The sequence below is a fragment of the Pituophis catenifer genome, unplaced genomic scaffold (genome assembly GCF_029215685.1).
Source record: "Pituophis catenifer annectens isolate HBS135680 unplaced genomic scaffold, rPitCat1.0.hap2 SCAF_2, whole genome shotgun sequence".
NCBI classification, from domain to species: Eukaryota; Metazoa; Chordata; class Lepidosauria; order Squamata; family Colubridae; genus Pituophis; species Pituophis catenifer.
Window position 1 is genome coordinate 17,085,732 of NW_027256882.1, and position 16,709 is coordinate 17,102,440.

Consider the following 16,709-nt stretch of genomic DNA (forward strand, 5'->3'; position numbering starts at 1 on the left):
CCGCTGTTATTATATGAATAATCAAATATGTATGTTCTTTGGTGTATTATTTTTTTTGCTGTAAGCCACCCAGAGTCCCTTGGGAGTTGGGCGGCATAGAAATTTGATACATTAAATTAAATTAAATTAAATGTATCTTCTTTACTATAATTCTCTGGTAAAATTCCCAATAAGAATATTTCTGGTTTCAACTGTATATGTTGCTGCAACATTCCCTCTAACCATGTTTGTATTTTCTCCCAATATTGTTTTGCTTCTTTACACAACCACCACATATGGTAGCATGATCCCGGCAAGTGGTGACATTTCCAACAATTAGCTGATTTATCTTGAAACATCTTAGCTAATCTTTCTGGTGGCATATGCCATCTATAAAACATTTTATATAGGTTTTCTTTATAGGCTGTTGCCATTGCTAATTTATCATTTCTTTCCCAAAGTTGTTGCCATTTATCCAATTCTATGGTGTATCCAAAATTCTTTGTCCATGCTATCATTGTTTCTTTTACTTCTTCAGTTTCTAGTCTAATACACAATAAATAATTATATAGTTTCTTAATCATTTTCTCATTTGTTCCTGTCAATATTTCATCCAGTTCTGATTTCCCTAAGTTAAAGTCATATTGTCTATGATCTGCTTCATATCTTGATTGTATTTGCAATCTTGTATACCAATCTATCTCGATCCCTTGACTCTCTAGTTCTTGTTTGTGTTTCAGCTCTCCCCGATCTGTCAGAATGTCTTTATATCTAACAATATTCCCCATGTACACAATATTTGGGTATGTCACTGCTTCTATTGTAGAAAGCCACATTGGAATATTTAAATAAGATTTTTCTTTCACTCTCTCCCACACTGATAACAAATCATTTCTTACATAATGTCTTTGGAAATATCCATGTATCCTTTGTTTCCCGTACCATAAAAAGGCATGCCAACCCAATTGTAAATCATGACCCTCCAATGTCAATAATCTTGTATTCCTTAATAAAATCCATTCTTTAATCCATGTTAACGCTGCCACTTGATAATACAATTCCCAATTCGGAAGGCCAAACCCACCTCTAATTCTTGCATCTTGTAGCATTTTTATATTAATCCTTGCTCTCTTTCTTTGCCACACATATTTCCACGTTATTTTCTTCAACTGTTCAAAATATTTTTTCTCCAGTTCTATTGGTATAGTTTGAAATAAAAATAATATTTTTGGTAATACATTCATTTTTATTAATGGAGCTTTTAGCTCTCTATTTTTTGTAAGCTCACTGTTCACACTACAGTCATGTGAAATATAGCAGCTGTTTCATGCAATCATCTGAACGTCCTTTTTTCACTTTTTTAAAGCATTTTTTTAACTACCTATTTGCCCGAACTGCTGGTAAAAAAATGCTTAAAAAGTAAAAAAAAAAAAAAAAAAAAGTTCCGACGATTGTGCGTCACTCAGCTGATCTTCGGAACTTTTCTTTTACATTTTTTCATTGCCAGTTCAGCGAACCAGTAGCATTTTTTACTATCGGTTCAGGCAAACTGGCCGAACTGGTACCATTTCACCCCTGGATTCTCCCCAAGTGGAGCCTTTGGGGCAAGTGGGAGCAGTGGCTGCAGGGGAGAATTTGGCTGGAGGGTCTAGAGGGGCCATGAGGGACCCTCAGGATGCATCTTCCTCAGAGTTGTAGAGAATCGCCTACAGGGAGATGCTGATTGCATGTTTATAATCACCATTCACTTATGAATAAAATATGATAAAATGTTCAGATAAAATTTAGCTGGTAGTCTAAAAACATTTTCCAAGAGTTTATTCATGAAGATCAATGTGGCTTTTTATTAAATGACAAAAGACAATGTGAGAACTGTGTTGGTTGTCATAGTACTTTTACAACAACATAACAAAATACAAACCGCATAGTTCTTCTTTGATGTAGAGAAAGCCTTTGATCATTTGCATTGGCCTTTTTTGCTTAATGTTCTGAAAGATATGAGCCTTGCTGAAAATTTTATTCAAGAAATTTAGTGTCAGAAGGCTGAACTTATGGTTAATGGTGTTCTAACTAAATCCTGTGATATCCATAAGGGGACAAATCAAAGCTTTCCTTGGTCCCCTTTGCTGTTTCTTTTGGCTCTTGAAGTGTTGACTTCTCATGGAGGAAGGAGAGCAGAAGGGAGGTTCTGTTAGGTTAGTTGCCTAGCAACAGAACAAAGATTCCGATCAGTGACAGTTGGCTGCAGCAACGTTGGGAGGAGTGTCAGCCCATATAAGAGACTGGGGGTTCCGTCTCTTCTCTTTGCTGGAAATGACATTTGACACTCAAGTGTTTTAAGTGTGGCCTGACCTTGGAATACTGCATCCAGTTTTGGTTGCCACAATGTAAAAAAGATGTTGAAAGAGTGCAGAGAAGTGCAGAGACATGTTATTTAAGTATTCTTTCAAAAATTGTATTTTTAATCCTTCAAAGGCTGAGAGGTTTGGAGGCATTTTCAAATCTCCAAGAATCATTGGATGAAGCTTGAGAATTGATACTGCAACCATCCCATGGGAAAAAAGTTGTATCAAGTTGAACCTAGGTGATAATCAAAAGAAAGAGACAGGAAAAATGCAACAATGGGGAAAGTGGCCATTTGTACACTGTAGAAACCAGGGAAAAAAAGAGAATGACTGAAGTAGGGCAAAACAAATACGATTTCAGCAAAAGTTAATGGAATCGCTGTGAGCGGCTTAGTAGATACTGGCAATAGACCAACACTAATATGGCCTCATTTATTTTAAAAAAGGCAACATCATACCTCTTACATAATGTTTGGGCAGACAGAGATGGTTGCAATGGTCAAAGCCAAAGTACAGTCACCGGGAAAGGAATAGGTGGAAGTTATTTTTAACTTGGAAGATATTTTCCATTTACTGAAAGTTGGATTCAGAGAAAAGGATTCAAGAAGGAGGATAAGATTGTGGGAGTAGCTAAAAACACCCAGTCTAAGGCTAAAACAAGGATGGAGTAGAAGCAGGTAGGGGAAGAACCTGGGATTCTTCCGAATCTTCCTGATTTAATAGAAGAAAAGAGATGTCCTAGGAAGGAGAAAGCTTTATGTAAAAGAACCTGTGACAAATTGAAATGGAGAAGAAAAACATTCAAATATTACCTATTGAACAAATGTACATTTGTTTATATTAGCTGGAATAAATGTACAGACATGAGCATAATGATGTGGGGAGAATTATAATAGTTCCTTGTATTTGATGGAAGATATGAATTATGCCCACTTTGGTTATGTGAAGGAGTCAAGGAAATTCAGATGTCCATATTTCTAAATGGAAAATGGTTGAATGGATGGAATTCTTATACCTCCTTTCCTTTGCATCTCAAAAAGACTTGTTAAAGAAAATTCCATCAAAACGATCCAATCAAATAGGGACTTAAAGGACCGCAAAAGCAACCTCTCCTTTGCAACAGATTGATATTCATTCATCCACTGCCATATTTCGTTTCAACCACCATGAGACAAAAAAGAGATCTTGATGCAGCCTCCTAAGAGCACATGACAAGCCATGGATGACAGCAGTCACCCTTTCTCTTTTCCCCTGCGGTCTAACTTGGGGCACAACCACAACCGGGGTGGCACATATTCAACCAAGATGGGGATTGCTCCTCTCTGGGCACAACCAGGCTTCCCTGAGATAGGTCAGAAAATATCATGGGTGAAACCAGCCTTGTTATGCATCATCCAAAACAACAGCCAGAATTCAGCATCACAAAACTTCTTGTAGTCAGGCACTGAGATAAGATCTGTAAAATGGGAATAGATTTTTTTTTAAAAAGACCAGATGTCCCCAAGGATATTCCCATCCTCTGTGTATCGCCATCAGGGTGGCCTGCTTCCCCCTCTAACTCAATCCCCCAGTTCTCCCTTCTATGTCAAGGTGTACATCTCAATTTACTTTCTCTCCAAACAAGAATCTTTCTGACAACTGACTGAGATAAATTAGGAACACGGGGATACCCAACCACCTCTTTCAAGATCTTGGCAGTCTTGGGAGGGGGATCACACACAGCCTCAGAGATGTGAAGGCCAAAGAGCTCCACTACCATGGAATACATCCCCAATAACCAGAAGAAGGGAATCCATCTCCCTTTTAGGTGGGTGTGGCACCGAATTGGTGTTGTGGTCATTCATCAGCCTGAAGAGCTGGCAGTGGAGTTGACAGTGAGGAGGCTGGGGAAGAAAATGGGCCAGTCCTGGAGTCAGGGGAAGGCCCAGACAAGGGCTCTGCGTTGGAGGCAGAGATGGGGCCAGGGCCATCTGGGAGTGATGAGCGGACTGCGGAGCCTCCAGAGGCGAATAGCAAAGAGGCAGAGGAACAGGAGGAGCCTGTTCCTAGTGCATGCATGCGAAGAGCTGCCAGAAGGCAAAAGCAGCTAAAGCAAAAAGGACGACTCGGGAGTATGGCCAGGAGATGTTTGGCCCCTCCCAGAAGTCTTAAAAAAGGCAGCAACGGCTCTTGGGATCTTTGTAGGAAAGCAACATTGCTACATTTGTTTCTTGTCAGCGTCTCTTGCTTCTGAACTTTTGCCAAGAAAAGCCTTTGGCAGGGTGCCAAAGAAGACAAAGGTTGGTGATAAGGCCGAAGGACTGTTTATGAAGAATTTGTTTTGGATTTAATTTGGACTAAGGTGAGAATGAAGTAATTCTCAGCTGTTCCAATAAAATATATTTGTTTAGGACTGATTGTGTCTGGTAATAACCATTTGGGCCTAGGTCACAACAATTGGTGTCAAGGGAAAAAAAGATCTATTAGCCCTATATCTTTCTTCATATTTATACAATGATATAATCCAAAAATATTCAGTGTCCTCAACCTAGAGTGGCACCAAACTCCTTGGTTCTGGGTGACGTTACTCAGCAGTCTCTGGAGAAAAGAGTCCATATTGAAGGATAGAAGAAGCCAACAACATAGGTGTTGAAATGCTGCATTTCCCTCTGGCATCATTTTCTGGACAGGAAAGACCACAACCACTAAAGAACACTGCCCTCAGGGGTATATCTGTATTTTTTCACTAACATGCTGTATATCAGGAATAAGTTCAGGGTCCCCAGGGGAAAAGTTGTTTCTCACTGTAATTATCACCATCCTGCTCTTTGAGATGTCTCTTCTACTTCTCTAGTGACTGCCTTCGATGTCAACATCAGACTGAAGCACTGTGGAGGGTATCCTGCATCAGAAAAGGATAAATGCTTTAGGTGACACTGTGTTATGTGAATTTTAGGACAGGCAGGGGCTATGCTGTTAAATGTACTTTTCTCTCCTTTCCAGGTGAAGCCTGGTTTGTCTCTTAATTCTTCAGGGCTGTTAATTCTTCAACTCTTTTTGTTCTTGTTTAGAAAAAGGAAGGGAATTGATTCAGCCCCATGAATTATGAACCTCCTACTTCTGCTTCTGATGCTACTGCTGCCCCAGCCAATCTCTGGAAAGCTTAGAATGAAATGTCCACTGACTCTGGAACACCAGGATGGAGAAAAACCATGGAGCTATTACAGACCAGGAGACCATCTCATTGCTGTTATCACCAGTGGAACAAAAATATCTCCTATAATGTTCCCTTTCAATGCAGCTCCTTCTAGTCAGTCTAACTCGTAAGTCATTCAGGATAATGGAGTTGCATTCCCTTCATTTATAATTCTAACACCTCATTTTTTCCCTCCTTATTCCACTTATTCCAGATAGATATGGCAGCACCTCTCCTGTCTAATTTCCTAAATCATTTAGATTTCCATGCTTTCTTTGTCTTATTTTGAGGAACAGATTCAAATCCAAAGATGGAACAGAAAAATAATATGAAACAAGTCCACATTATTTTCCTCTCCCTGTTCAATCTTGAATTCATGACTTGAATACTGACTTTTGTTTAAATTAGTGATTCTTGTAGTTTTCCCCTGCCCAGCTCAGTTCAAATATAACTACTCATTGATATTTACTTCCAGATCCTTATAGAAATACAGGATAACTTATTTTTAGAATTGGTTTCTGGGTCACTTTTGAAACATCCTCTTCCTTTTATGGCAGTTTTACTGTAATTATTCAATTATTTTGAATCCTGATTATTGGGCAGATGAAAATTAGTACTGCCCCAAAGAATAGTGTATTTGCGATTCTTATCCCATGTGGAGGACTGTATCAATTCCATCTTCCCAATATTCATTAAAATTGAATGGAGATGGGTGAGTATCATTTGTCTCTGGGTTTGGAGTCAGTAATGGCTTAAGACTCTGTAGGCTTCAAAAGAGAAAGTGGTTTAGATTGGAAAGAAGTATATTGCTGGTTCTGTTGATGATAATGACATGATCATATTTACAGCTGTTTGTTCATTTTTACAAGAGTTTATCTAAGGCTCATTGAAAAATGCTATGCTTTATTTTGATTAGTCAAGCAAAAATATATCAAAAATATAAAATATATTTTGCTATTAATGATGATGGTAATGGTGATGATAAAAATGAACATTCTTTTACAGTAGCATATCTTCTGATCGGTCTATAATCCTACACTTTATTTTCGCTATTCAAGTGGTCAATAAGAATTCCCAGCTCCTGCAAAATCTCACACTTGGCTACGACATCCATGACAACTATATGAACACTATTGGCACTTCAGATGCCTTGATGGACATGCTCTCCACTGGAGAAGCCAATGTTCCTAACTACAGCTGTGGAAGGAAGGACCACCTTTTGGCTCTTATTGATGGAACTGTCAGGGATATCTCCATCCAGATGTCAACGTTAGCAGACACCTACAAAGTCCCACAGGTTTGTGTGTGTGCCTCTCTATCTAGTAAAAAGAGTGAATCGGTAGGATGGGTAAGCAATACATTCAACCATATCCATTCTAGGGCATTCAAGAGTTGCTTTCCTCTGCGGCCAGTGTAGGTATATTGTCTAGTGAAGGATGGGATTGATACTGGGGAGGGGAAAAGCAGCAAAGCAGCCCTATCATCTCATGACACCATCCCCATTGCTTTGGGGGCTTCTACTGCACACCTGTGAAAATAAAGAGAAGGTCAAAATCCTTATATTAAAACAACATATAACCTTTGTGGACAGAATTTAAAAATCTGACATAAAATATGGCTTTTTATTTGAAGAAAACAATTCAGTTGAATTTGCAAATGTGGGTCTGATTTCAGAAAAAAAGGGAGTAATCAAGAAATATCATTTGCATTCTTTATTCTGATTTTTTTTTAGTTACTTCCTTTCTTTTCTTGTATTTTTTATCTGGTCTTGCTAATATTCTGTCTGTAATATTAGCTAATCAGGAATACAATATTCTAATACCTTGATGAGGAAAAAGTTGGATTTATTGAAAGAATGACGGCATTGTTCATTGCTTTTTCAGATCACTTCTAACCTTGTTTCAGCGGCTCTGAGTGATAAAAGTCAATTCTCATTTTTTTACCGGATGCTCCCCAAAGAAGGGTTCCACTACCCAGGAATTGTCCAACTGCTCCTCCATTTCAGATGGACCTTGATTGGTCTCTTTGCTTCAGACACAGAGAAGGGAGAGAATTTCATGAGGACATTGAGTCCTATGCTGGTCAGGAATGGAATTTGTGCTGTTATATCGGAACAAATTTCACCAGCTGGACATACAGGACCCCTCAGGGTTGCCATTTCCAAGTGGAGACAAGTCAATGTCTTTGTTCACATCGTACAATATTTTTCTGTTTGGGACAGAATTCATCTTTTCCATTCAACACTTAAAAGTTTGCCAGAACCCATTGAAGGGAAAGTCTGGATAATTGCAGTCCTTGGGGATTTGCAAATAAAAAGACATATATTTCTGAAATATATCCATAGTGTTTGGGCCTACAATTTCCAGTTGAAAAAAAGGCCAAAGGACAGTTCCTTTGAACCAGATCTCTTTGTGCAACCACAGTTCGGAGATCAATCTTTTCTCTGTTCTTTTTCAGAAGACATCATTTATGTCAAAGTCCGGAGAAGATGCACTCAGAAATCTCCACTGAAGACCAAAGTGGAAAGAAATTGGATCTGGTACCAATATAACCACCATCTTTACACTTTGATGAATACTCTGGACCATGCCTTGAATGCTGCATATTCCTCCATATCCAAGAGGAGAAGAAAAGAGGGAGAAGAGAAGCTGGGGACTCAAAGGCTGCAGCCATGGCAGGTATGGGGTCCTGACAAAGATCCATCAAACTTACTTTCTTTGGATAAGGAATACAAAGGAGAAAAGGAAACTATCTCAACCATTTTGTGCTTCAAGTGGCCAACAAGTCTGACCAATCCAATCACTTGTGGATAATTTTCGAAAGAGCGGGTACCATGACATATATATATTGATCTTAAACAGTGTTAATTTTATAAAATATGTATGCATTTTAAATAAACTCCTATCTTTATAAATACATTTCATAGATTTGAAGGAGACCCTGAGACTTTCTAGCATAACCCCTCCTGTCTGCAGGAATCGCAGTTAAAGTTTCTATAAGTGATGGCTGCTGGGTCTTTGCATTAAAACAATCAGTGAAAGGGTAACTGAACTTCTCTTGTTCACTGGATCAGCTCTAAAATTGTTCTTCCGTTTATGATGGTTTTCATCTCATTCAACCAGAATCTCCCCTCTTGTGACTGAGCTCAATTTCCATGTCCAACACTCTAGAATAACAGCAAACGTCTGTGTAACGTATTTCCAAAGCCTTTACTAAGAACTTTACTAGAACTTCATGTGATCTTGATTTGATCCCTCTTGATCTGTCCCCGTCCACACACACACACACAAACACAGCCGAGGGTTAAGAAAGTACTTGGCACGCACACAGGTCGTTATCTCAAACTTGGCAGCAATATAATCACCGTCTGCCAAGAGCTTTTACTGCAACAGATAACATAAAATTACATATGCATTGCAAATAGTCCAGCAAAACAATATCCCTTTCGGCAGCTTCAGACGTTGTTCAAGTGACTAGCCAAAGTTAGTTTTTGTTCGTCACGGAGTTTTACCAGCCACCACCCTCTCTTATATAGTCTCTGGGGTGTGGTACAGTGACTCAGTTCTAATTCCTAGCACGCCTCCTTAACTGCTGCAACCGTTTATCACACCTTCGTTGGCGTGCATCCAGGAATGACGGCTCTCCTTCGCTCTCATCTGAGACACCTGGCTCCTGGCTAATCTCCTCTCCCTTGGCCGGCACCTGAGACAGTGCCAGAGGGGAGGAGCCTGGAGAGGGAGGCCTGGCTGACTCCTCTTCCTCATGTTCAGAGCTTTCTTCCTCCAATGAGATAGGCTCAGAGGGCGGGGCCACAACACCCTCTATTAATGCAGCCTAGAATCTCCTTTTTTATTGATGTGCTGCCACACATTGTTGGCTCAATGTGCTGCCACACATTGTTGGCTCAATGTGCTGCCACACATTGTTGGCTCATATTATAACAGATTAACAGAGCTGGAAGGAACCAAGCAGGAGAACCTACACCATTTCTGACAAATGGCAGTTCAATCTCTTCTTGAAAGCTTCCAGTAATGAAGCTCCCACAACTTCTGAAGGCAAGCTGTTCCATTGGTTGATTGTTCTCACTGTCAAAAAAATTCTCCTTATTTCCAGGTTGACTCTCTCCTTGATCAGTTTCTGTCCATTATTCCTTGTCTGCCCTTTGGGTGCTCTGGAAAATAGTTTAATCCCTTCCTCTCTGTGGTAACTCCTCAAATATTGGAAGACTGATATCATGTCAGCACTGGTCCTTCACTAGACTAGCCATGCAACCGTTCTTCATATGTTTTAGCCTCCAGTCTCCAATTCATCTTAGTTGCTCTTCTCTGCACTTTTTCTAGAATCTCAACATCTTTTTTATAGAGTGGTGACCAAAACTCCCCTTGAAGAGCACCGGGAGGCTCCAGCTGGTCCAGAATGCAGCAGCGCGGGTAGTGATGGGAACAACATGGCGCTCCCATGTAACAGTGCTCCTGCACGAGCTGCACTGGCTCCCAGTGGTCTTCCGGGTGCGCTTCAAGGTGTTGGTTATCACCTTTAAAGCGCTCCATGGCATAGGGCCTAGCTATCTGCGAGACCGCCTGCTGCTACCGATGACCTCCCATCGACCTGTGTGCTGCCACAGAGAGGGCCTCCTCAGGGTGCCATCAGCCAAACAATGTAGGCTGGTGACCCTCAGGGGGAGGGCCTTCTTGGTGGGAGCTCCTACCCTCTGGAATCAGTTGCCCCCTGAGATAAGGAGAATCCATGACCTCAATGCCTTCCGTCGTTCCCTTAAAACCCATCTTTTCCAGCAAGCAGGGATGGCTTAAGAAGAAATTTTAAAATTCTTTTAATCAGTTTGTGATTTCTTAACTTTCGGGCCAAAATTTATATATATTTTTAAATGTTTTTTAATATTTGTATTCTATGTTTTTTATCTTGGCTATACACCGCCCTGAGTCCTCAGGGAGAAGGGCGGTATATAAATTGGAAATTAAATTAAATTAAATTAAAAAACTGGATACAGTATTCTAGGTGTGGTCTTACTATGGCTTTATAGAGTGGTATTAATACTTGATCATGATTGTATCTCTCTTTTAATGCAATTTAGGATTACATTGGGTTTTTTGGCTGCCGCCGCATACTGCTCGCTCATATTTAACTAGTTGTCCACTAAGACTCCAAGATCCCTCTCACCATTATTGCATTTATTTATTTATTTATTTATTTATTTATTTATTTATTTATTTATTTATTTATTCACATTTCTATGCCGCCCAACTCCCAAGGGACTCTGGGTGGCTTACAACAAAGAATAAAACAATGCAAACAATCCCATAAAAAAAGTTAAAAGAAAAACATTAAAACATTAAAACTTTAAAAACGTTAAAACACATGCACTCCAATTCGTGGCCGGGTCTTTATAAGAAGATCAACGGCACCAGGCCTGCCGGAAGAGCCAGGTCTTCACCACTTTGCGGAAGGCCAATAGGGTGGGTCTGGACCTTAGGAGGTAATTGGTTCCAGAGATCCAGGGCAGCCACAGAGAAGGCTCTCCCCTGCGGGCCCGCCAGCCGACATTGTTTAGCTGACTGGACCCGGAGGAGACCGACTCTGTGGGATCTTACCTGTCACTGGGAGCTATGTGGTAGAAGGCGGTCTCGAAGATAGCCTGGCCCTGAGCCATATAGGGCTTTAAAAGTAATAACCAAGACCTTGAATTGCACCCAGAGATCAATAGGGAGCCAGTGCAGCTCGTGGAGAATTGGTGTAATGTGGGTGTATCTAAGCGCACCCACTAAGCCTGGTTTCACCCAGTCTATATGTCTTTTTTTTGGTTTTTCTTGCCTAAGACTTTACTTTTCTCTACAATGAATTTCATTTTGTTAGCTAGTCCCCAGTGTTCAAGTCTGTCAAGATCCTTCTGGATCTTGAGCCTATCTCCTAAAGTGTTAGCTATTCCTGCCAGTATCATCCACAAATTTGGTAAATTCCCCTTCTATCCCCTCATCTAAGTCATTTATGAAGCTATTAAAGAGTCTGGGTCTAAGACAGAACCTAGGGTACTGTTTTTTCTCCTTGGTTGGGTGGCCTGTAGTATACACCTGTGGCAATGTCATTCTTTTTTTTCTATTATATTGAGTCATATGCATTCTAAGAGGTTTTTTCCCTCTGGTTTTGTGCATTTCTGTAGCAGGATAGTGTTCCTTTACATGCAGTGCAACTCCACTTCCTCTTTTATGGGATCTGGGTTTTTTTGACCAGTTTGTATCCTTCTATTACTATGTTCCAGTCATGGGTTTCATCCCATCACATTTCTGTGATGCCAACTATATCATATCTACCTTCATGTATTAATAATTCAGGTTCACTCTGTTTGTTCCCCAAACTTTGTGCGTTTGTATATAGGCACTTGAGATCTTTATGTCTGAATCTGGGTATGCTTCCTATGTGTCCTATTTGGTGTTTGAGTTTGTCTTCCTTCCCATCCCTCCTTACCTCATTATTTAACTTGCTTTCTAGGAGATTTTGCTTGGAATTAGGTCCTGGAGATCCTAAAGATTGGTCACCTTCCCCCCTCAATTTTAGTTTAAAGCCCTCCTGATAAGATGAACCAGCCATTTTCTGAAAATATTCTTCCTAGTCTTTGGGAGGTGCAGCCCATCCCTTGCCAAAAACCCATCATGGAGATAGTGCAGACTATGGTCCAGGAAACCAAAGTTTTTTTGGTCACACTAGCCCTTCAGCCATTTAAGTGATTCTCCACTAAGACTCCAAGATCTTTTTCACACTTACTGACATTAAGTCAAGTTTCACCTAGTCTGTACCTATACATTTGGTTTTTCTTGCCTACATGTAAAACTTTACTTTTATCTACATTCATTTTGTTAGATAGGGCTCAGTGTTCAAATCTGTCAAGATCCTTTTGGATCTTGAGCTTGTCCTCTGGGTGTTGGCTATTACTGCCAACTATATCATTGACAGATTTTATTTATTTTATTTGTCAAGCATATATAAGATAACAGGTAAAAGTATAAACATCATTTGAATGCATGAAAAGAGTAAGTAAAAAAGGAATATTAGGACAGAGACGGTAGGCACGCTGGTGCACTTATGCACGCCCCTTACATACCTCTGAGGAATGGGGAGAGGTCAACAGTAGACAGTTTAAGGTTAAAGTTTTGGGGGTTTGGGGAAGAAACTACAGAGTCAGGTAGTGCATTCCAGGCATCGACCACTCTGTTACTGAAGTCATGTTTTCTGCAATCAAGTTTGGAATGGTTTACTTTGAGTTTGTATCTATTATTTGCTCGTGTATTGTTTTGGTTGAAGCTGAAGTAGTCATTGACAGGAAGAACATTGTGGCAGATAATTTAAGTACTACACTTAGGTCAGACTGAAGTCGCCATAGTTCTAAATTGTCTAAGCCCAAAATTTGAAGTCTGGTGGCCTAAGGTATTTTATTGCGGTTAGAGGAATGGAAGACTCTTCTCGTCAAATATCTCTGGACTCTCTTGGTTGTATTTATGTCCGATATGCAATGCGAGTTCCAGACAGATGAACTGTATGCAAGAATTGCTCTAGCAAATGTTTTGTATGCTCTAGTTAATAGTACAACATTACCAGAAAAGAAGCTATGCAAGATTAGGTTAACAACTCTTAGTGCCTTTTTGGCAATGTTGTTACAGTGGGCTCGGGGCACTTTTTTTTTTTTTTTGCTGAACCTTTCTTTTTTCCCTTTTGAGGACAGTGATAACACTTGTTCTCCCAACTCAGGATATTTACAAGTGAGACAGAAAGTAGCAGAAAGACTCAAATCTGAAAAAAAATAATAATGTGGGATGGAAAAACCAAGGTTTCTGCTTTTAACATTCCTGGATATTTCTCTTCTAGTTCCATCCATTTCTGAAGAAGAATGAGTTTTGCAATCTTTCCCACAAGAAATTGTACTTGGACCAAAATGGTGATGTGGCAGCAGATCTGAACATCATAAGCTTCATAGTTCTCTCCAGAGAGGATCCCATTAGAAAGCAACTGGGGAGTTTTGAAAGACAGAGACTTATTATCAATCAAGATGCTCTTTCACAGCTAAAGTTGCTCAATAAGGTGTGTGAAACATTGGTGACTTTTCTCTGTTTTTCAATGCCTTGAGACACTTTTCAAGTGGCTAAGCCTATTCATCAATACAGTGAGAATTGAATGTGGGGAATAGAATAGGGGTGAAATTCACCAGGTTCTGACAGGTTCTGGAGAACCAGTAGCAGAAATTTTGAGTAGTTCAGAGAACCAGCAAATACCACCTCTGGCTGGCCCCAGAGTGGTGTGGGAATGGAGATTTTGCAGTATCCTTCCCCTGCCACACCCACCAAGCCACGCTCACCAAGTCACACCACGTCCACCAAGTCACGCCACAGAACCGTTAGTAAAAAAAAAATGAATTCCACTACTGGAATAGAACCTTTATAGTTTTCTTAAATGGCTTGGGACGCTTCAGTACAATTGGCAAGGTATCCTTCAGATGCTGTCATATAGAACATTGTTTCAAATTGATTCAGCCATGTCCTATGTGGGATGCTAGGTAATAATTCTTTAGGATGTATGGCTATTTTGTGTCCTCTGTGCATCTGATATCTGTATAAAACAGATGTGCAGATTATGTATATCTGCTGGAGATTTTGGTGCTGATAGCATCACCCTGTCTTGTTTCCTTGCCTAAGATTAGCCCAGGTTCCCAGTGAAGTGAGAGAGGCAAGGATAACTGTAATCAAGATTGGACATGCTTCCTGTTGACACCATTGGAAAATATGCTTCGGAATTCATGTTTACTTCTCATGGCTGGGCAAGTTTACATTCTTAAAAAGACCATACTGGTCAGAATATTCCATACTTGTCTTTCCTGTCTTGGGGATAGAAGAAAAGGCCTTCTGCTCCTAGGGAGAAGGTCCAAGGCTTTCCATTCACAAGAAATCATAATGACTGTTCTGATGTTATCTGACCCAGAAAACTGAAGCACTGAAGCAAGAATTGACCCAAAGAAAAGCCCTTCCTCATCTTGGAAGAAATGAAGGACAATTTGGGGGTGGGGAGTTACTTAGATTTGGTCTTTGGTTTATCACTTCATATGGAATATCCTTGAATGCAATTGTTTATCTTGATTGTCAGCTACCTTAAGTATCTCTGGGAAAGAGACTCCATATTTAACCAATAATAAATGTAGTTCTGTCTTTTCATGCTAATTGGTGTCTCCTAATTGTGGTTGTTCAACAGAAAAAAACCATTTTCTGAAAACCTTGCTTGACCCTGTCACATGTCACATGTGATACAGCAAAAAATGCCTGACTTACCATTTTTGAGGGTCATGTTCTCATTCAGAGATGGTCTTCACATTCTGTCACCAACGGTTCGCCAAGCACCGGAAATGTGAGCACGCGTGCACACAGTCCATGCATGTGTGTGACGTCAAACAATAGGGCAATTCGCTTACATGCGCCATCCACGCATCCATGCAGCATCAAAACCGCAGCAATATAGGATGGGCCCAGGCTGGTGAGTCGCTACTACCAGTTCACCCAAACTGGTCCAAACCAGCTGAGTACTACCTCTGTTCTCATGGCACACATCCATTTCATCTCACTCTAGTTCTAGAAACCAAGCAGTCAGTTTTAGTCTTAGTTCACCAGCACGGTGGCCATATAAAATTAACAAAAAATATACAAATAAACAAGGAACAGATGTATTAAGGTTGACAGCCCAAAGTTGGAAGATATTTAGAACCAGTGATGTCATATCTATGTCCAATGTTTTTAATTTTGAATGATTAATAAAAAACTTTTTTTAAAAAAGGATTGACCTGAAGAAAAGCCCTTCCTCATTTTGGAAGAAATGAGGGACAATTTGTGGGGGGGGGGGGTGTTACTTAGATTTGGCCTTTCGTTTATCACTTCATATGAAACATCCTTGAATGCAATTGTTTATCTTGATTGTCAGCTACCTTAAGTCTCTCTCTGGAAAAAAAGGAGACTCCATATTTAACCATTAATAAATGTAGCTCTGTCTTTTCATGCTAATTGGTGTCTCCTAATTGTGGTTGTTCAACAGAAAAAAACATTTTTTCTGAAAACCTTGCTTGACCCTGTCACAGGGTTCATATTCATGTCACCTGTGATACAGCAAAAAATGCCTGATTTTTGAGGGTCATGTTCTCATGCAGAAGTGGGCTTCACATTCTGTCACCACCAGTTCACCCAGCACCGGAAATGTGAGTGTGCGCTCCACATGCGTAAGACATCAAACAACATGGCAATTCACTCACGTGTGATGTCCACGCATTCGTGCAACATCAAAACCACAGCGATATAGGACAGGATTGCGCCTGGGTGGGTGGGTGGACCCACCCGCAGATCACTACTACCAGTTCACCCAAACCAGTCCGAAACAGCTGAATACCAGCTCTATTCTCATGACTAACCTCCATTTCATCTCAATCTAGTTCTAGAAACTATGCAGTCAGTTTTAGTCTTAGTTCACCATCATGGTGGCCATATAAAATTAGCAAATAAACATACAAATAAACAAAGAACAGATGACAACCAAATTTGTAATGAAGTTTTCCTTTATTGGAGGTGGTTCTGGACCACTTTCAAATGGGGATGGCCTTGCAATGATACATGTAGTCCAGAAGAAACCTTTCCAGTTCCAACCGGTTACAGGTTTCTTCATTACAGTTTTATTCTATTTTAATAAATCTAGTAAAATAAAATAAAAAATCATTAACTTTTTAGAATAAATTTAATTCTAAACTTTAATATGAATACAGCATCTCACTTAAAATTCATGGGTAAATTAAGAAAGGAGTAGTGCATGGTAATATAATCATATGGTTGTATTTATATATGTGTATGTATGTATGTGTATGTATATGTGTATGTATGTATGTGTATGTATGTATGTATGTATGTGACACTAATTGTCACTTCATGGTTAAATCTTTTCTCAATTTCTTTGGTCCAGAATTTATTAAGTAGAAATGTCCTGTATTGCCAAGAGATATTCTAGAAGCAAAAGGGAGAAACTAAATGAAGAATCTGTCAGTAGTTGTATCTCCTGCAACATTGAGAGTTACTTAAAACGTTCGTATTTACCTAAGTGAAGTCCAGCAACTAGTTGACTAATGTTCATGTCTACCTCCCTTTTTCATTAAGGGTTAGTTCTAACATATTTTGTTTGGC

The 16,709-nt window shown here is 39.8% G+C and overlaps 1 protein-coding gene across 1 annotated transcript in view; it reads left to right on the forward strand.

Annotated features, from left to right (window-relative positions):
- Positions 1-16,709, forward strand: part of LOC139309923 (vomeronasal type-2 receptor 26-like) — a 72,933-nt gene that overhangs the window by 54,302 nt on the left and 1,922 nt on the right. The window contains exons 9-10 of the mRNA XM_070934105.1: positions 5,307-5,316; positions 6,558-6,796. Coding sequence (XP_070790206.1) covers positions 5,307-5,316; positions 6,558-6,796 — 249 coding nt within the window. The remainder of the gene's footprint in view (positions 1-5,306; positions 5,317-6,557; positions 6,797-16,709) is intronic.